This window comes from Halichoerus grypus, chromosome 13 (genome assembly GCF_964656455.1).
Source record: "Halichoerus grypus chromosome 13, mHalGry1.hap1.1, whole genome shotgun sequence".
Classification (NCBI taxonomy): Eukaryota; Metazoa; Chordata; class Mammalia; order Carnivora; family Phocidae; genus Halichoerus; species Halichoerus grypus.
The window spans coordinates 77,087,199-77,109,137 of record NC_135724.1 but is presented as its reverse complement, the minus strand read 5'-3'; the positions used below and the strand labels follow the sequence as shown (position 1 = coordinate 77,109,137).

The 21,939-nt window shown below is 42.0% G+C and overlaps 1 protein-coding gene across 1 annotated transcript in view; it reads right to left on the bottom strand.

The window, feature by feature from the left end:
• PIWIL3 (piwi like RNA-mediated gene silencing 3) overlaps positions 1–10,349 on the bottom strand; it is a 30,442-nt gene extending 20,093 nt beyond the window's left edge. The window contains exons 1-4 of the mRNA XM_078060115.1: positions 10,232–10,349; positions 9,665–9,792; positions 8,489–8,597; positions 5,265–5,393 (exon numbers count right to left, since the gene is read on the bottom strand). Coding sequence (XP_077916241.1) covers positions 5,265–5,393; positions 8,489–8,597; positions 9,665–9,754 — 328 coding nt within the window. The 5' untranslated portion in view covers positions 9,755–9,792; positions 10,232–10,349. The remainder of the gene's footprint in view (positions 1–5,264; positions 5,394–8,488; positions 8,598–9,664; positions 9,793–10,231) is intronic.
• Between the last annotated feature and the right edge of the window lie 11,590 nt (positions 10,350–21,939).

Below are 21,939 nucleotides of genomic sequence, written 5' to 3'. Positions count from 1 at the left end.
AGGGAAAAGAGGAGGCCAGGGAAAAACAACTCAGAATCCATGAAAACAGAATCAGAGAAATAAGTGACACCATGAAGCGTTCCAATGTCAGAATAATTGGAATCCCGGAGGGAGTGGAGAGAGAGAGAGGACTAGAAGATATATTTGAGCAAATCGTAGCTGAGAACTTCCCTAATCTGGGGAATGAAACAAACATTCGTGTCCAAGAGGCAGAGAGGACCCCTCCCAAGATCAAGGAAAACAGGCCAAAGCCCCGGCATGTAATAGTAAAACTCGCAAATCTTAGAACCAAGGAAACCATCTTAAGGGCAGTTAGGGGGAAGAGATTCCTTACGTACAAAGGGAGGAACATCAGCATAACGTCAGACCTATCCACAGAGACCTGGCAAACCAGAAAGGCCTGGCCAGACATATTCAGGGTACTAAACGAGAAGAACATGCAGCCAAGAATACTTTATCCAGCAAGGCTTTCATTTAGAATGGATGGAGAGATGCAGAGCTTCCAAGACTGGCAGAAACTGAAAGAATATGTGACCACTAAGCCGACCTTGCAAGAAATATTAAGCGGGGGGGGGGGGGGGGGGGGGTTTCTATAAAAAGAGAAAGACCCCAAGAGTGATATACAACAGAAATTTACAGGGACAATCTATAAAAACAAGGTCTTCACAGGCAACATGACAATTAATTCATATCTTTCAATAATCACTCTCAACGTGAAGGGCCTAAACGCTCCCATAAAATGGCACAGGGTTGCAGACTGGATAAAAAGACAGGACCCATCCATATGCTGTCTACAAGAGACTCATTTTGAACCTAAAGATACATCCAGACTGAAAGTGAAGGGATGGATATCCATCTTCCATGCCAACGGACCTCAAAAGCTGGGGTAGCAATTCTTATATCAGACAAATTAGATTTTAAACTAAAGACTGTAGTTAGAGACATAGAAGGACACTATATCATTCTTTTTTTTTTTTTTAAGATTTTATTTATTTATTTGACAGACAGGCCTGGAGATTAAGCAGGGGGAATGGCAGAGGGAGAGGGAGAAGCAGGCTCCCTGCTGAGCAGGGAGCCTGATGCAGAGCTTGATCCCAGGACCCTGGGATCATGACCTGAGCTGAAGGCAGACGCTTAAACAACTGAGCCACTCAGGCACCCTGACACTATATCATTCTTAAAGGGTCTATCCAACAAGAAGATCTAACAATTGTAAATACCTATGCCCCCAACAAGGGAGCAGCCATCTACATAAGCCAACTGTTAACCAAAATAAAGAGTCATATTGATAACAATACATTAATTGTAGGAGACCTCAATACTCCACTCTCAGTAACAGACAGATCATCTAAGCAGAAAATCAACAAAGAAACAAGAGCTTTGAATGACACACTGGACCAGATGGACCTCATAGATATATACAGAACATTCCACCCTAAAACAGAATACTCATTCTTTGAGCACACATGGAACTTTCTCCAGAATAGACCATGTACTGGGTCACAAATCAGGTCTCAACCGATACCAAAAGATTGAGATTATTCCCTGCATATTCTCAGATCACAATGCTTTAAAACTGGAACTCAATCACAAGAAAAAAATTGGCAGAAATTCAAACACTTGGAAGCTAAAGACCACTCTGCTCAAGAATGTTTGAGTCAACCAGGAAATCAAAGAAGAACTTAAACAATTCATGGAAACCAATGAGAACGAAAACACATCGGTCCAAAACCTATGGGATACTGCAAAGGCTAAGGGGGGAAATACATAGCCAGCCAAGCCTCACTCAAATAAAATAGAAAAATCCCAAATTCACCAACTAACTCTACACCTTAAAGAACTAGAGAAAAAGCAACAAACGATGCCTAAGCCACACATTAGAAGAGAAATAATTAAGATTAGAGCAGAGATAATGAATTAGAAACCAGAAACGCAGTAGATCAGATCAACGAAACTAGAAGCTGGTTCTTTGAAAGAATTAATAAGATCAATAAACCACTGGCCAGACTTATCCAAAAGAAAAGAGAAAGGACCCAAATTAATAAAATTATTAATGAAAGGGGAGAAATCATGACTAACACCAAGGAAATAGAAACAATTATTAGAAATTATCAACAACTATATGCCAATAAACTGAGCAATCTGGATGAAATGGAGGCCTTCCTGGAAACCTATAAGCTGCCAAGACTGAAACAGGAAGAAATTGACAACCTGAATAGGCCAATAACCAGTAACAAGATTGAAGCAGTGATCAAAAACCTCCCAAAAAACAAGAGTCCAGGGCCTGATGGATTCCCTGGAGAATTCTACCAAACATTCAAAGAAGAAATAATACCTATTCTACTGAAGCTGCTTCAAAAATAGAAACAGAAGGAAAGCTTCCAGACTCCTTCTATGAGGCTAGCATTACCTTAATCCCCAAACCAGGCAAAGACCCCATCAAAAAGGAGCATTTCAGACCAACATCCCTGATGAATATGGATTCCAAAATCCTCAACAAAATCCTAGCTAATAGGATCCAACAATACATTAAAAGGATCATCAACCATGACCAAGTGGGATTTATCCCTGGGATGCAAGGGTGGTTCAACATTTGCAAATCAGTGTGGTAGAACACATTAATAAAGAGGAGAGAGAAGAACCATATTGTCCTCTCAATTGATGCAGAAAAAGCATTTGACAAAATACAGCATCCCTTCCTAATTAAAACTCTTCAAAGTATAGGGATAGAGGGAATATTCCTCAAGTTCATAAAATCCATCTATGAAAAACCCACAGCGAATATCATCCTCAATGGGGAAAAGCTGAGAGCCTTTCCCTTAAGATCAGGAACACGTCAAGGATGCCCACTCTCGCCACTATTGTTCAACATAGTACTAGAAGTCCTAGCAACAGCAATCAGACAACAAAAAGAAATAAAAGGTATTCAAATTGGCAAAGAAGAAGTCAAACTCTCTCTTTTCGCAGACGACATGATACTTTATGTGGAAAACCCAAAAGACTCCACCCCCAAATTACTAGAACTCAAACAGCAATTCTGTAATGTGGCAGGATACAAAAATCAATGTAATGCACAGAAATCAGTTGCTTTCTTATACACTAACAACGCAACTGTAGAAAGAGAAATTAGAGAAATGATTCCACTTACAAGAGCACCAAAAACCATAAGCTACCTCAGAATAAACCTAACCAAAGAAGTAAAGGCTCTATACTCTAGGAACTATAGAACACTCATGAAAGAAATTGAAGAAGACACAAAAAGATGGAAAAATATTCCATGCTCATGGGTCGGAAGAATAAACATTAAAATGTCTATGCTACCCAGAGCAATCTATACCTTCAATGCCATCCTGATCAAAATTCCAATGACATTTTTCAAAGTGCTAGAACTAACAGTCCTAAAATTTGTATGGAATCAGAAAAGACCCCGAATTGCCAAGGAAATGTTGAAAAAGAAAAACAAAGCTGGGGGCATCACATTGCCCGATTTTAAGCTATATTACAAAGCAGTGATCACCAAGACAGCATGGTACTGGCACAAAAACAGACATATAGACCAATGGAACAGAATAGAGAACCCAGATATGGACCCTCAACTCTATGGTCAAATAATCTTCGACAAAGCAGGAAAAAATATGCAATGGAAAAAAGACAGTCTCTTCAATAAATGGTGCTGGGAAAATTGAACAGCCACATGCAGAAGAATGAAACTCAATCATTCTCTAACACCATACACAAAGATAAACTCAAAATGGATGAAAGACCTCAATGTGAGACAGGCATCCATCAAAATCCTAGAGAACATAGGCAGTAACCTCATTGACATCGGCCACAGCAACTTCTTTCAAGATACATCTCCAAAAGCTAGTGAAACAAAAGCAAAAATGAACTTGTGGGACTTCATCAAGATAAAAAGCTTCTGCACAGCAAAGGAAATAGTCAACAAAACAAAGAGGCAACCCACAGAATGGGAGAAGATATTTGCAAATGACACTACAGATAAAGGGCTGGTATCCAAGATCTATAAAGAGCTTCTCAGGGGTGCCTGGGTGGCTCAGTCATTAGGCATCTGCCTTCGGCTCAGGTCGTGATCCCAGGGTCCTGGGATCGAGCCCCGCATCGGGCTCCCCGCTCCATGGGGAGGCCTGCTTCTCCCTCTCCCACTCCCCCTGCTTGTGTTCCCTCTCTCGCTGTGTCTCTCTCTGTCAAATAAATAAATGGAATCTTTAAAAAAAAAAAAAAAAAAAAAAGAACTTCTCAAACTCAACACCCAAAAAACAATCAAGTCAAAAAATGGGCAGAAGACATGAAAAGACACTTCTCTGAAGAAGACATACAAATGGTTAACAGATACATGAAAAAATGTTCATCATTAGCCATCAGGGTAATTCAAATCAAAACCACATTGAGATACCACCTTACACCAGTTAGAATGGCAAAAATGGACAGGGAAAGAAACAACAAATGTTGGAGAGGTTGTGGAGAAAGGGCAACCCTCTTACACTGTTGGTGGGAATGCAAATTGGTACAGCCACTTTGGAAAACAGTGTGGAGATGCCTCAAAAAATGAAAAATAGAGCTACCCTATGACCCAGCAGTTGCACTCCTGGGTATTTACCCCAAAGACACAGATGTAGTGAAAAGAAGGGCCATATGCACCCCAATGTTCATAGCAGCAATGTCCGCAATAGCCAAACTGTGGAAAGAGCTGAGATGCCCTTCAAGAGATGAATGGATAAAGAAGATGTGGTCCATATATACAATGGAATAGTATTCAGCCATCAGAAAGGATGAATACCCAACTTTTACATCAACATGGATGGGACTGGAGGAGATTATGCTAAGTGAAATAAGTCAAGCAGAGAAAGTCAATTATCATATGGTTTCACTTATTTGTGGAATATAAGGAATAGCATGGAGGACATTAGGAGAAGGAAGGGGAAAATGAAGGGGGGAATCAGAGGGAGAGATGAACCATGAGAGACTATGGACTCTGAGAAACAGGGTTTTAGAGGGGAGGGGGAGGGGGGATTGGTTAGCCCAGTGATGGGTATTAAGGAGGGCACGTACTGCATGGAGCACTGGATGTTACACAAACACAATGGATCGTGGATCACCACATCAAAAACTAATGATATATTGTATGGTGACTAACATAACATAATAAAAAAAATAAAATTAAATTAAAAAAACACAAACCAGCACCTCAGCACACATTTAACGAGAACAATTCCCTGACACTGGGTCATTCATGGCCAGCATACCTGCTGTGGACTCTCTCACATGGTCCAAGTACCGTCGGGTATCCACCACGTGGTCTCGAAAAATGCCCCCAAAACGGTTTCTCTCCTTCACCGACGTTGCCTGCAGCGTAGCTACCAGGTGAGCTTCCTCTACATGGAAACAAATGTGAAAGCCACGAGTTTTATCGGATAAAAAAGGGGGAAAAGTAAAACAGAAAGGACAACATTAAATCCCAGCTATTAAGGAAAACTAAGTCAAGGTCACTGGAGGTACGAAAGAGGATTGTCAAAGGAACCAAACAACAGTATTTCAGTCACGGGTCACCAGGAAGGGGGGCTGTGACCCGGAAGCCTCTCCCAACAAGATCCCACTCCCCATCAGTGGCTGGCCGAGCCCCCACATTCATCGGTGCTCTGGCATTTGCCCTCATCAGGCACTTGTCCAGGGTGCAAGCTTCAAAGCAGAAGCTTTGTCCCTTCTCTACCGGCTTTATCGGCCAATCACCTGGCACCACACTGCCCTCTCGTAGGCATCAGAAAATGCTGACTGACTGAACAGGCTGTTAAAAAAAAAAAAAAAATCTATGAAATGCTCTTGATACAAAACAACTGATCTATTCTTGTTATTAACAGCAACTGAGAAAAGCTCTATTTTTATCACATTGTAATATGCATACAGGTTTAAATATTTGATAGGTCGATATTTGGAGGACAGTGCAAAGCAGTCTTTCAAATACTGTGAAAGAAACCTATATTATCCATAAACCCTATACCCCTGAAAATGGCTAATACAGTCCATGCTCTGGGTGGCAAAAACTGGTTCTCTGCAAAATGTTACTTCTGGAAGCTATCATTCCTAGTTTATGAAGATCTTAGAAGATACCAAAGTCTGAATTTCTATGATAGAAAAACTAATTTTATGTAAATTTTTAAAATGCTTTTTATCAAATTCAACTAATTCCAGACACAGCCAGCAATCAAACTTACCACATTCAAATTTCAGTGAAAGAAAACAGTTGGCATCATTCATTAGTACTTGCTACATATAATGTACTTTACGTGAAGCATTAATCATAACTCTTCAGACAGGATATAGATGATAAAAATAGGTATTTTACTATTGTGTATTCACATTTATAAATTCATTTCATGGAGTCTGGATTTTGTATCAGTTTATTATAAAAATATCTACAACATAAGACACCAAAAGCAGAGACAACAGAAGCAAAAATGGACAAGTGGGAATTCAAACTAAAAAGTTTCTGTACAACAAATGAATCAGTCAACAGAATGAAAGCACTTACGGAACGGGAGAAGATATTTGCAAACCATATTATCTCATAAGGGGTTAATTTCCAAAATACATAAAGGAACTCCTGCAACTCAAGAGTGAAAAAAACCTAATATCCCATTTTTTTTTTTAATTGAGAAAGGATAACACCCAGTTCTCCATGCAATACATGCCATCCTTAATACCCATCACCAGGCTAACCCATCCCCGTACCTCCTCCCCTCTAAAACCCTTAGTTTGTTTCTCAGAGTCCATAGTCTCTCATGGTTTGTCTCCCCCTCCCACTATACAAAAACAATGAATCATGGAACATTACATCAAAACTTAATGATGTATTGTATGGTGACTAACATAACATAATGAAATTAAATTGAAAAATATATAAAATAAATTGAGAAAGGATCCGAGTGGACATTTCTCCAAAGACCTAAATGGCCAACAGGTATATGAAACGATGTTCAAAGTCATCAGGAATTCATCAGGAAATTGCAAATCAAAATCACAATGAGTTATCACTTCCCATCTGTAAGTATGGTTGTTATATATATGAAAAGAAAAAAATCCAAAAACAAAGCAAAAAGACAGCAAGTGCTGATGAAGATGTGGAGAAATTTAAACCTTTGAGAATGTAAAAATGGCACAGCTGCTATGGAAAACAGTATGGAGATTCCTCAAAACACTTAAAAGTAGAACCACCATATAATCCAGCAATCCCACTTCCGGGGGATTCTTTCAGAAGAATTGAAATCAGAATCTTGAAGAGGTATTAGCACTCCCATGTTCACTGCAGCAGTATTAAAAATAGCCAAGCCCTGTAAACAACCTAAATGCCCACCAATGAATGAATGGGTCAAGTTAATGTGGTATATCCACACAATAGAATATTATTCAGCCTTAAAAAAAAAAAAAAGAGGGAAATCCTGCAATATGCAACAACAGGACCTTGAGGACATCATGCTAAGTGAAATAAGCCAATCCTAGAAGGACAAATACTGCATAATTCTGCTGATAGGAGACATCTAAAATAGTCGAACTCCTAGAAGCAGAGAGTAGAATGGTGGTGCTCAGGGGTGGGCTGAAGGAGGGATGGGGAGTTGCTAATCAACAGGTGTAAAGTCTCCATTACGCAAGATAAGTTCTAGAGATCTGCTATTCAACATTGTGCCTATAGTTAACAGTACTGTATCGTACACTTAGAACTATGTTAAACGATAGATCTCATGTTCTCTATTCTCACCATAATTGATAAAAATTTAAAACTTAATGGGGCACCTGGGTGGCTCAGTCCGTTGAGTGTTTGATTCTTGATTTTGGCTCAGGTCAGGATCTCCTCGTTGTGAGATCGAGCCCCACGTCAGTCTCCATGCTCAGCATGGAGCCTGCTTAAGATTCTCTCTCTCCTTCTCCCCCTCCACTCATTTATGCTCTTAAAAATTATATAAATAGGAGCAAATCAGAGAATCAGATCTGAGGTCTAACTGTATTAGCCAAATCCTTGGCTAATATAGGAGCCTTTGTGCTCACCTGTAAAATGATAGCCTTCCACCTATGAGGATAATACAATGCAGGGGAATGCTGAGGTGCTCAAGGAGCTGCTCAACCTCCCAGTGCAGTGATTTACAAACCCAATCATTTTCCTAGAATTCCTAGTTAACTTGGAGTTATTATATACAAACACCCTGTCTAAATCTGAAAAGCAATTATATCAAACAATTGTCTAGACCGACTGTCATCAACCTCCATTTCTTTTCCATAAGCCTTAAAATACAGGGGGAATAAAATGCTGACCGAGTAGTTTGTTGCAGAAAAGAAAAATAGTTGCGGGCTGTATACTCTTCCCACCCTGCCGAACCCTATGGGAATCCTGAGGTTCTCTGCCTGAGTGTTATCACTGTGGTGCACCCTCACGGATTAAACCTCCCCTGCCCCTCACCATATCCCTCTCTTTTTATACCTGGAGGCTGAGGTGCTCTTCTTGGTCTTCTTCGTTGTGCAGGCTGAACCACTTGGCTTTTCCCTTGCAGTGGCTGGAAGCTAGGTGGAATTTGGCCAGTTTGCTGGGTCTGCATGTTTTGGGGAATAGTCATAAAGAGTGGTGTTAATGGTATTTATTCATCACCCAAAAATTACTTGCCTGCCATGTGCTAGGCACTATCAGGGCATGAAGCATATTCCCTTGTAAAGGCTCACATGCCAGTAATAGAAAAAAAAATGACTTATTTAGCTTTCACATGTTAATTGCCAGGGAAATGAAGAAAAATAGAAGTATAGAAAATTGGGTGTAATTGGGAAGGTGGGGTGTGAAGGGGGCTGGTTAAGTTAATGGAGGATGAAGCAGAGCCTCAGCAAGTTGAGACTGAATCGAAGACTTGAAGGAGAGTCACAAGGTTACACAAGCCACAGGTAGAGGAAAAAAAGAGCAAAATTTCTAAAGCAGAAATATCCAAGGAAGAACAAGATGGCCACTGTGGCTGGAGCAAGGGGAAGAGAAGCAAGAGAAGTCAGAGAGGTTGTGGGAGGGAAGCCATTTTGAACAATGTGCCTCTGACTAAGAAAACAGGAACCCGTAGAGGGGAGGGTGTTGGGCAGAGGAGATGCACTGGCCGATTTATTGGGCTCTGTGCTGGGAAACATGAGGGAAAGACCAAGACAAAAGCAAGAAGACCAGTTAGGAGGCCATTTGCCGTGTCCAGCAAGGGATGCTCGTGGTTTGGACCAAAGAGTGGTAACAGAGGTGGTGAGACATTGTCAGATACCAGATTTTTTTTTTTTTTTAATTGGGAGACAACAGCATTCCCTGGTTGTTTATGTGAAAGGTTTGAGAGGAGTCCAAGATGGATCCAAAGACTTGGCCCCAGCAACTGGAAGAATGGGGCTTCTTCCAATGAAGTGAGTGGGACATGTCTGGGAGAGCACATCAGGAATGTGGAGATATCTGTGGGCCGTCAGCTGCTTGTTTTGAAGTCACTCCCAAAGAGGAGTCACTGGCTAGGGCCAAGATATTCAGAAACATTTGCATCCACTCAGGTTGAAAGGAAGTCCATTTGCATATGTGAAAACACATGAGAGGCAAGCAGTAGAGGAAAACAAAGCATCCTGCATAAAGGAGACTGAACAGGACTGAGCTCACCGGTGGCGCGGCGGCTCCAGGTGGGGCGGGCTGGGAGGGCGCCCATCCATGGGCTCTGCCTCGGGCTCGGGTCCTGGCTCGGCCCGACATTGCTGTCCTGAAGGTGAGGACCCTGAAGGGGACAAGCCCTGGAAGAGCACGGTTCTATTAGACATCTTTGTGAAACTAGTTGCCTGGTAACTTTCTACAAACTAGGGCTTTAAAGAAAGCGTCAGGTATTCATGACGCAGGTTTTCCGCTCACACCAACAAGACTGATAACTCTGAAGTTGTCAGAGAAGCGTCCTGTAGTAAAAGACAGGAACCTGGTAAAATATTCTTAAAAACTTAAGAAAAACTGTTGACTAGGATTCTTTTCCCCACACAAAGTGACAGGACACCATGGGTTACGGTGCTTGCTTGTAGGATTCAGGTGTGCACAGAATTCTCACCTACGATGTATCCCCATGGCACAGTGAGGAGCCCAGGTGTCCCCTGGACACTCGCCCCACCACACACACACAGGCACACACACCCTGGAGCTACTGCAACCCGAACGGGTCTTCCGGACTCCGCTGACACAACTCACCTTCCTCCTCAAGAATTAGGCTCCTCTGCGGGTGACGTACCCAGTCCCTGTGGCCTGGGGTTCCTCTCCTCCAGCCCCACAGCGTCTGAGTACTGACATCCGTGGGGTCAGAGGGGCTAAAGCCTTTTCTCTCCGAAAGCGTTAGCCTTTTCCAAGACTGGCTCTGTACCCTGCTGTGGTCACCAAGTGGATGTAGGACCAGCCTAGCTGCCTTGCAGGATGCTCCCGCAATCAGCAAGACTGATGCCTGCCCAGTACCCACCCTCATTTCAATTTCAACCCTGCTGGCCCAACCCCTTCCGGCACCGCCTCCATCCTGCCCCGAATGAGGCCAACCTTGATGTTCACCTGGTAGGTTTACAGGTGTTCTGAATTTCAGTGGGATGGAAGTGGGCGATTCTGCCTGCTCTCTTGCCCCACCTTACCTCACCCATCAACCATCCCTGGATTAACCTGCCAGGTGACTTTAGGAAACATGTGCACTTGGAGTTCCAGAAACTTAGGCCCTTACCACTTAATATTTTAACCAATTCCCTGCTGTTGCCAATACAACTAAACTGCAATCACTGTGACTATCCTTGGACCCAAACCTAGGCTCCTCCATCATCGTCTCCTTGGCCTAGATCCCTACAAGTGGATTTGCAGTGATGTGTAAGTTTCTAAGTATGGGGAGTCATTTTTTTAAAATGGTATTTGTTGTGTCAGGGTTTTTTTGTTGATTGTCTCCAAATTTCTGTCATTCTTTGATTTTGCTACTTAAAACATTTTTAGGGGTGCCTGGGTCGTTCATTTGATTGAGGGTCTGCCTTTGGCTCAGGTTTTAATCCCGGGGTCCTGGGATTGAGCCCCTCATTGGGCTCCCTGCTCAGCGGACAGACTGCTTCTCCCTCTCTCTCTGCCACTCCCCCTGCTTGTGCTCTCTCTGTCAAATAAATAAATAAAATCTTTAAAAAAATTTTTAATCAGCAATTCTTTAATTTTTATAATTGCATTGTTTTGCATTAAATCCTTGATGCACACACTGTGTACCCATTTTATTTTTAATTTTTTTATTTTCATTAAAATAAATAGCATACAGTGTTATATTAGTTTCCACTGGACGCCTATTTTTTTTTTTTTTTGTATAACACCCAGTGCTCCATGCAGAACGTGCCCTCTTTAATACCCATCACCAAGCTAACCCATCCTCCCACCCCCATCCCCTCTAGAACCCTCAGTTTGTTTTTCAGAGTCCATTGTCTCTCATGGTTCGTCTCCCCCTCCGATTTCCCCCCCTTCCTTTATCCCCTCCTGCTACATTCTTCTTTTTTTTTTTTTTAACATATATTGTATTATTTGTTTCAGAGGTACAGATCTGTGATTCAACACTCTTGCACAATTCACAGTGCTCACCATAGCACATACCCTCCCCAATGTCCATCACCCAGCCACCCCATCCCTCCCACCCCCCACCACTCCAGCAACCCTCAGTTTGTTTCCTGAGATTAAGAATTCCTCATATCAGTGAGGTCATATGATACATGTCTTTCTCTGATTGACTTATTTCGCTCAGCATAACACCCTCCAGTTCCATCCACGTCGTTGCAAATGGCAAGATCTCATTCCTTTTGATGGCTGCATAATATTCCATTGTATATATATACCACATCTTCTTTATCCATTCATCTGTCGATGGACATCTTGGCTCTTTCCACAGTTTGGCTATTGTGGACATTGCTGCTATAAACATCGGGGTGCATGTACCCCTTCGGATCCATACATTTGTATCTTTGGGGTAAATATCCAGTAGTACTGGACACCTATTTTAATTAAAAGACTTTTTCTTGAATAATCCTAACCTTACCCACTGCTTTGAAGTCCCACCATAATTTTGTAGAAACCTATGTGTTCCCTTCGCTCTCGTTCCAAACTCAATTCTGCACTGTCTGGTGTGCCAGTTTCCAGTGTCTTGTTTGCAATATCTTGAAAATATTCTAAAGACTAGAAAAGCCTAAATTGGCTAAACACTTGAAAATCCCTAGCTATTTTTCAAATGAATTATAGTCATTGCATTAAGTTCCAGAACATAATAGATTCCAATGTCCTGTTACTTTGAGGTTAGATTGAATTTAGACATTGATTTACTTCTGAGTTGCAGAGCCCTCACTAAGATTTTCCCAGAAAATGCTTATGTTCATAAATGATACCAAGGAAGACGTCTGTGGGTGTCCAGGCTGCTGTGTAGTTGGCACCATAGAAACTGGCCCAGGTGCCTTCTGGAGAGTGGCCATGCCTAGTGCGTGTTCTGGTTTATTTAAGAGTCCGGTTTGGGGCACCTGGGTGGCTCAGTGGTTAAGCGTCTGCCTTCGGCTCAGGTCATGGTCCCAGGGTCCTGGGATCGAGTCCCGCATCGGGCTCCGTGCTCAGCAGGAAGCCTGCTTCTCCCTCTCCCACTCCCCCTGCTTGTGTTCCCTCTCTCGCTGTCTCTCTCTCTGTCAAATAAATAAATAAAATCTTTTAAAAAAAAAAAAGAGTCTGGTTTGTCTGGAGGAGGGCAACCCGGGTGAGAGGGTATAGGGAGAAGAGAAGGGAATCAGAGGAGAAAATTCTGGAATATTGAATCGGATGAGACACTTCCAGACATCACTTGTGGACTCAGTGTGTGCCCTGCCCTGAGTCCAGCCCAGTCCTCAGATATAGCAGACTCTTAGTAAATATTTCCTGAACCTGCATTAAGCACACCTGAAATGCATCTTTCAGTAAGTACCTACCTCTTCGTGGCACATGGGACTCTTTCCGGTAGGTCTTCTTTCATGCCTTTCAAAGAAGTTGTACCACTTTCTGCCCACTGGGGCTACAAGTCATGCACTGGATTTGTTCCTGAGTGCCACAGAGTCTACATCACCACTCATGGTTGGTCTGTCACCAGCAGAATGTAAGGGCCTCGAGGGAAGGGACTTAGTCTTTTCTTTCCCTGCTCCTTCTCCAGTAGATATAATAGTGCCTGGCCAAGACTATGTGTTCAATTCACATGTCAAAAGAGAATAGATGGATGTATGAATGATTCAATTTAATGATGAATCCAATAGGAAATCTGACTGATTTATAACTCTTATAAACAACCCCAAGTGCCAGAGAGTTGATGTGATTATCATTAGGTTCTTGATGACTTGCAGGAATCTGCTGGTGTTCTTTCTGGGCAAAAAAAGGAGGGGAGGGGTGCCTGGGTGGCTCAGTCAGTTAAGCATCCAACTCTTGGTTTCCGCTGAGGTCCTGATCTCGGGGTCATGGGACGGGACCGAGCCCAGGGTCAAGCTCTGTGCTCAGCATGGAGTCTGCTTGAGATTCCCTCTCCCTCCACCCCTCCCTCTGCTCGCTTGCTCTCTGTTTAAAATAAGTAAATAAATCTTTTTTTAAAAAGGAGGGGAGGGCAGTGGGAGAGAAGGTGGTATTTAAGCTGGAAAATCGGGGATACACAGGCAAAAAAGCGATAGATAACTAAATGCAATTTGGAAAAATATTTTGTAAGTATCTTGGATCTACACATACATTTATGTATGTATGTATTTACACCTGCATGGAGAAAACACAATCACACACCAAAATAAACCTAACGAAAACCAGCCAATGGAAGAGGAGGATGAATCGGGAGGTGAAAAATATACATAGAATAAATAAAGAGGTGGTTCTTTAAGAAACCAAGAGAGTAGCCAAACCACTATGCAGCCTAATTAAGACAAAAAGAAAGCGCTGAGAATCTTTGAAAAGAGAATGAAGAAATGATCGCAGAGAGGGAGAAGGGATGATAAGAGAATAATTAGCATGCCTCTGCAAATTAATAGAGAAACCTGGGTAAAAGGAATGGTATTCTACACCACCCTGAGTAAATTCACCTTGATCACTCTCTCTCTCCTGGCTTCATGTTCCCCTCCCCCAGCTTGCCCCCAGGTCTCTGCTTCCAGGAGGGTAGATCTCATGCTAGATATTCCTACCCCAACCAGTAAGTAAATAACCACAAAAGAACACAAGATCATTTCTGGAGGTGATGGATACATTTAGTACCTTGGTTATAGTGATGGTATCACAGGTGTGTATGCATATGACCAAATTCATCAAGATGTATACACTAATGTGTGCAATTTGTTGTAAAAAGGGAGAGAGAGAAAGAGAATATAAAGTTAATGCATTTCAGTGAAGAATGTAACAGGATACTTTTGCTGTGCTTGAATTTTCCCTGCAAGTTTCAGATTGTATCAAAATTAAGTTACTTAAAATGTTTAAAGGGCCTAGAGGTGGTGAGTAAAGCTTATATATATATATATTGCATCGAATAAAAACAGAAGTATTTATTTGGGGTCTCAGAATTGCAGCTCCCAGAGCACAGATTTGGGCAGCAACCCAAAAAATGTTGATGAGGACAACAAAAGGCAAGAAAAATGTAGTTTAAATTAAATCTCCTTACAGCTGGCAGTCCACTGATAGATACCTGAAATAGGCAGAACGTGACATTCCTCAAGGAGTTCATGACCACCTTAATGCCTTCCTGTTTACATTTCATTAAAGACTAAAAGTAACCTTGTCTTGACAATAGCTAAATCTTCAAGGTCCTGTAAGAGCCTGCTTTCTGCATACAGAAATTCTTTAGAAACCTATGTTATCTCTACCATCTCTCCCTCCACAAAACTTAAAATATATAATCAGCCACCCCCCGACACCTGTAGCTACGGCTCTTTCTACCAACGGGTCCTGTCCCTGTGCTATAATTAAATCACCCTTTTGCACCAAAAATGCCTCAAGAATTCTTTCTTAGCCATTCACTCACGAACCCAAAACTTCAAATCACATCATTTACATCAGTGTTCCCCCCCACCCAGGAACAAAAGTAAAAGGTTTTTGTTTTGTTTTGTTTTTAAGATTTTATTTATTTGAGAGGGAGAGGATAATTAGGGGGAAGGGCAAAGGGAGAGGGAGAAACAGACTCCCTGCCGAGCAAGGAGCCTCACGTGGGGCTCGCCATCCCAGGACCCTGGGATCATGACCTGAGCTGAAGACACTCTTAATCGACTGAGCCACCCAGGCACCCCAAAAGTAAAAGGTTTTTTAAAAACAAAAGGGAAAGCTTGTATACGTTATTTACAAAGAATTCAGATTACAAAGATTGGTGTTGGTAGCAGAAAACTGATCTTGGCTGAACATAACTGGTTTCGAAGGCTATCCCTAAGCAAAGTCTCTTACTATAGAAAGTTCCAGGTGTTTGGGCTGGGTGCCTGGAATATTTGCAGTTTGGCCCAACTCAGACATTTATGGTTCTCCTACAGATGAAGATGTGCATAAGGCCCATCTCTTTACTGGCCTCTGGCTCCATTTTAAAACCCCTTGACATAAGTGACTATTTCATTTCACCTTTTACAATGTCGTATATCGAAGAAGGTAATATTAAGAGCCCAGAAGTGAAGCTTGGGCTTAGGTCAATGTTATGTTAAAAGCACCAAGGTCCCAGTAAAACTCCGAGGAGGGAAGTAAGAAGGAGGGATATGAATTGGTGGATCACCTGTACCTAAAAGTGTAAATAAAATGCCCATGATTCATAAATGGAGAACTTGTTACCACCAGCTCATAGCTGAATACTGTCAAGCCCATCCTCTGTGCAGTTGAGCTTGCCCATGATAAGTGGGAGTTCTTTGGATTGCCAGAACCCACCTGTGTAGTAAATATTAAAGGGTTCTGTATTCCAAGAGGACGGCGGAAAACCCAAGCTCTGATTCAAATGCTATGGATGTGTTGGCAACTAAAACACACCCAGGCTGGAGGTTCTGAGAGAATTCTGTGCAGCTTCCTAAGACGACAGCTGGATTTTAGATTAGAATACTTCCTGACTCCACGGCTGGATGTGACCTCTTAGGTATGCATGCTATTGGCATGAAGGACCTCAGATTATATGTAAGCATAAAGAAACTATTAGGTCTTGAGTGGTATTGAAAAGTCACTCTAGAAAGATGTGTGCAACAAAATTACTCTATAAAATGACATACGCTAAGAGTGGGGGTATTTCTGGGAGCATGCAAGCAGATCAAGTCTCTGCCTCTAGGATTGGTAGTAAAACAACCTGAGGACCTACCTCCATTGTAGAGCCAAATGTTCTGGATCTTTCCCCCACTGAATTAAAGATGCTTAGCTCTCTGAGGGAGTTGTCATATGGCAAGACTTCATATCAAAGTTCACTGCTATTTGTTCTGTGGATGGTGGGACTAGTTGATGAACATAAAGATAAGTGTTTGCAATGGGATAGGTGAAGAGCAATACATATGTTAGTACAGGAAGAGCATGGTTCTCCCCCAAAGAGTAACATTTGAGTAGTGAAAGATTCCTCAGTCATAAATAATGACCATACCATATGGTCAAACAAGCTCATGATAAACACGCTGGTATAATGTTGGGAATTCCATTTGAAAACCCCATGAGGCTTCTGAAACACAATGAATGTGGGCCACGAAATTGCCCGCCAGAATAATCTACCTGCCTAAGGCTGGGATGCCAAAGTGTGTGCCTTTGCTCAGCCCCTGGAGGTGGCCACTTGAGTGAGATGAATGGGCAGAGTGTGATCCAAGTCATAAGACCTCTTAGGAGGAAGGAGTCTACCCTTGGAACCATAAGTATTGGCTCAGGATGTGGAGAAATCAGAACCCTTGTGCACTCTTGATGGGGATGTGAAATGGTGCACCAGCCATGGAAAACAGTATGGAGGTTGTTCAAGAATTTGAAAATAGAACTACCATAGGATCCAGCAATCCTACATCTGGGTATATATCCAGAAAGAATTGAAACCAGGACCTCAAAGAAGAGGTATCTGCACACCATGTTCATTGCAGCATTATTATTCCAACAGTCAAAAGATGGAAGCAAAGTACATGTCTATCAACAGATGAATGGATAAAACAATGTAGTGTATACATACAATGTGCCCATCCTAATGGTTCTGAGTTGGTATTTCAATGTGGATTTGATTTGCAATTTCCCCTAATGGAGATGTTAAGCATCTTTTCATACGCTATTGGCTGTTTGTATATCTCCTTTGGCTCCACAAGCAGGGCTGTGGGTGGGGCTGGGTCAGAGGCTTTGACAAGCAGTGAGCCAACCTAAAAGCATCTCATGGTGATTCTCACAACTTAGGGTCCATGACCCCTGGACTTTTGCTCTTTGAAGTAAAAGCCTGAAGATACGAGTGCTTACCCCAAAGGGAAGGACCCAGGCACCAGTCTCAGGCCAGTGGGAATCAGATAAATTTGATCCCAAAGGATTTATGACATTCTTCAAAAAATGACATTATGCATTTCCCATGTTTGGGACTCACTCATTTGGGCATTCCCTGTACCAACAATGTTCTAGATACCCAGTAACATCTGCTGACTGAATGAAAGATAGAATTATGAGTCATAACTACCTTCTCTTCTTCCAGTTCTGTGACTCTTTGTTAGCATTCTATTCTTCCCATTTGAATTCTGGCTTTCATGATGTGGCTACGGAAGTTACACCACGGCTCATGGAACAGAACCAAATCGCAATGTATTTGTCTAGGCCACCCCTCCTCATGGCATTGACTTCCCACAGTCTCAGAATCCAATTCTGTCTCATGCTGGGAGAAAACATGTCTCCCGAGGGGTGTCCTTCATCTCCAATCAGCTGCACTCCGCATAAACACCATAAGAACCTGAGAGCCTCCTTCCCGTGAGGTCATGTGACCACAGACCCTGGCTCTTTAGACAACTTGATTGGTGATATCCAAAGACAAAATTCATGGTGAACATTGTGTGATGTATGGAAGTGTTGAATTACTATGTTCTATATGTGAAACTAATACAACATTGTATGTTGACTATACTTCAATTTTAAAAAAGAATAAAACAAATCTCAGTCGAGTGAATTGGAAGATCTAAGTGGCCATATTAAGTGGTCCACAAATCGGGCAGCATCCTACCTAGCAAGTAGAGAAATGCTCCAAGGAGTTGTACAAAATGGCAAGTTTTTATAAGGAGGAGGGTGGGGTAAGAAGAAAAGATTGTTGCAGGCCAGGACATCTTCTTCTGGGGGGGAAGGGAATGGCAGGGTTTTTATCACGCATATTAGCTCACTGACAACTCATTGGGAAATTTCAGATTGACTTTTAAAAGGTTACATGGTAGAAATGTGAAAATTTGCCCATTACCCATGGACTTGATTGTGGTCTCTGGGTAACTGTATTGCCTGTGCTGGGTGGGCTCTTTAGGACAGTTCAGAGGAACAAATCAATTTAGAAACATAAGGGAAAATACAGGAAGAAGCTGATGATGGCCTTGAAGAAAAGAATATTTGGTTCCCATTTGGTCTTCATGTAGGGATTCTGTGTGCCTGGTGTGGGTTTATGTCTTTTAATGTCACTAAATCTAGCTTCTGACAAATCTGTTAGATTTATGGCTGAAACTTTATTTTTTTTAAAGATTTTATTCATTTATTTGAGAAAGAGAGTGTGAGAGAGCACAAAGGTGGGGGGTGGGGCGTCAGAGGGAGAAGCAGACTCCCTGCTGAGCAGGGAGCCCGATGTGGAACTCGATCCAGGGACTCTGGGATCATGACCTGAGCTGAAGGCAGCCGCTTAACCGACTGAGCCACCCAGGTGCCCCTAACTGAAACTTTAAAATTTTACCTTCCCAACAGCCTGGACGAGTTGTTACATGTGAAATCCATCCTTTCATCTGTGTGTCTATTTGTCTGTCCATCCATCAACCATCCATGGATCTGTGTGTCAGCTGCTGAGGTGAGAGCTCCAGATGTCCCTTCCCTACCACGACTGTGTTCAACAAGTCAATCTGGATTGATTGTGATTAAGCAATCCTACCTTCTCCCCCTATCTTAGTTCTATTTTCCCCAAATATATCTTCTGTTCCAAGCAGGCAGATTTCTTCACTTTTACCCACATATACCAAGCTCCCCACATATACTGTACCCTATCTCTACCTCCTTGTGGACAGAAAAAGAGATTGCTTCTAAAGACTTATTTCTGCAGTCCCTGGGTGGCTCAGTTGGGTTAAGCGTCTGCCTTTGGCTCAGGTCATGATCTCAGGGTCCTGGGATCGAGCCCTACATCGGGCTCTCTGCTTAGCGGGGAGTCTGCTTCTCCTTCTCACTCTCCCTTTGTGCTCTCTCTCTCACTATCTCTCTCTCAAATAAATAAATAAAAATCTTTAAAAAAAAGATTTATTTCAGGGGTGCCTGGGTGGCTCAGTCGTTAAGCGTCTGCCTTCGGCTTGGGTCATGATCCCAGGGTCCTGGGATCGAGCCCCGCATTGGGCTCCCTGCTCAGCAGGAAGTCTGCTTCTCCCTCTCCCACTCCCCCTGCTTGTGTTCCCTCTCTCGCTGTGTCTCTCTCTGTCAAATAAATAAATAAGATCTTTAAAAAAAAAATAAAAATAAAAATAAAAAAAGATTTATTTCTAAAACATTTATTTCCTAGCTCACTTCCTTCATGACAATTTCTCCAGCAGCCACCTCCCACCTTAGTCTTTGTTTCTCTAATATTTTAAACGCCATGCACAACATTTAGCACTTCAGGACATGTTGTCTTGAACTGCACACTAACTGATTTGGTTTGGGTGGGTTGGGTTCTTTGACTTGAAGACAAGGTCAATGCCTTCTCCTTTTGATTTTTTATATCAGCAATCCACAGTAAGACTGGCCTATAGTTCTCCTTTCTTCTACTTAGTCTTTATCTGATTTTGGTATTAAGATCACAGAGTTCTCATAGAACGGATTGGAAAGTAGCCCCTTTTACTATTTCATGGAAATACTTCAATAAGATTGGAATGATATCTCCACTGAAATTTTGGTATTTAGCCAATAATACCAATAAGACCTGCTCTGTGTGTGTGTGTGTGTGTGTGAGAGAGAGAGAGACAGACAGACAGACAGATGGATGGACAGATGGACAGAGACAGAGGGAAGCTTTTAAACTATGATTAAATTTATTCAATGACTATAAAACTAGAGTTTACATTTCTCCACAAATCAGTTTTGGAAAGTTATGTTTTTCTAGGACTCTGTACATTTGGTACACATTTTTCAAATGTATTACATAAATTTGTTCATAAGATCCGCTTGTTATCTTTTCTATCTCTGCTGTATCTATAGTTACGTCCTCTTTTTAATTCTTAATATAATTTTTTGTGATTTCTTTTTTCCTTAATAAATCTCATTAAAGACTTAATCTGGGGGCACCTGGGTGGCTCAGTCGGTTAAGCATTGGCCTTTGCCCCAGGTCATGATCCCAGGGTTGTGGGGTCGAGCCCCATGACGAGCCCCACAATGAGCCCCACGTCAGGCTCCCTGCTCAGCAGGGAGCCTGCTTCTCCCTCTCCCTCTGCCTGCAGCTCCCCCTGCTTGTGTGCTCTCTCTCTGTCAAATAAATAAATAAAATCTTTAAAAAAATTTTTTAAAAATAATCTGTTTTTACTTTTCTCAAAAAGCCAATTTTTAGCTTTATTTCTATCATCCCTATTTTCTATTTCATTACATCTGTTCTCATTTGTATACCTTCCGCTGTCACTCTATGAGTTTATTCTGTTATTGTTTCTGTAGAGAGCAAGATGGAGTCACTCATGTCAAGCCATGACACAAGGAACCCAGGGCCCTGCAGGTAGGACCAGACATCACTAAAACGAGCACAGGACGGCGGCCCTCAGAACTGATAACTAGCAAAGCCAAAAGAGCCTGGAAGGACATAGAGCTGATGATAATCACTAGAACCATAAGTGGCCAACAAAGTCCCAGGCCTGATTAAACTCCCTTAAAATGGGAAGACTTTGGCAGCAAACAGACCCTCCAGATGCTGACCCTTCCTTGTCTGACTACATTTGAAAGGCAAATACCACCAAAGGCTCTGCGTGATTGATCTCTGAATGTAACAGAGACCTTCCACGGCTTGAACAGAATGAGCAGGAAATGCCCAGAGCTGACCCATACCAGACCTGATCCTCATCACAACTGCATGCTCAACGGACTGACTTCGTGTTTGGTTCGTCAACTTCTAACCCCTTGTTCTAGCTTGTTGGTTGTGACTTTGTATTGTGCTTTGCTCTGTGTGACCTGTGTGAAGCCAAGTTAAATGCGGAGTGAAATGTCACTGAGTTTGGAATCCTGAACCTGCTTTGCAATTATGTTAACCTTGTTTTATAATCGAATAAATTGGCATTGTGGAAAGATACAACTAGGGTATGCACATTCATAGTGTGCTCGTGATAGTTTCCAACTTAAGTTGGATTTTCTAATATCAATAATGAATGCTATAAATTTGCCTTAAAGTAACGCTTTTGGTGTACCTCACAGTTTTTAATCTCTAGAATTTTCCTTAATATTTATTACCAAGCTTTGTCGAATTTTATTATTATTTTTGTAGACATTTGAGTTTAGAAGTATGTTTTAAATTTCCCAACACTGCAACAATTGATGATGTATATAAATCTTTTCATATTTTTGCCAGTATGTCTTTGGGATACATTTTGAGAAGATTCTTGAATCAAAGGGTTAACGCCGTGCAGTTTTACTAGGTATTGCCAAATTCCCCTGCATTTTGGGCTGAATGATGCTTTCTGAGCAATAATGTATGGGAGACCCTATTTCAGCACAATCACACTAACATAGTATATTATGAAACTGTTCAATTTTTGATGGAAGAGAAGCAGTATCTCAGTGTAATTTGC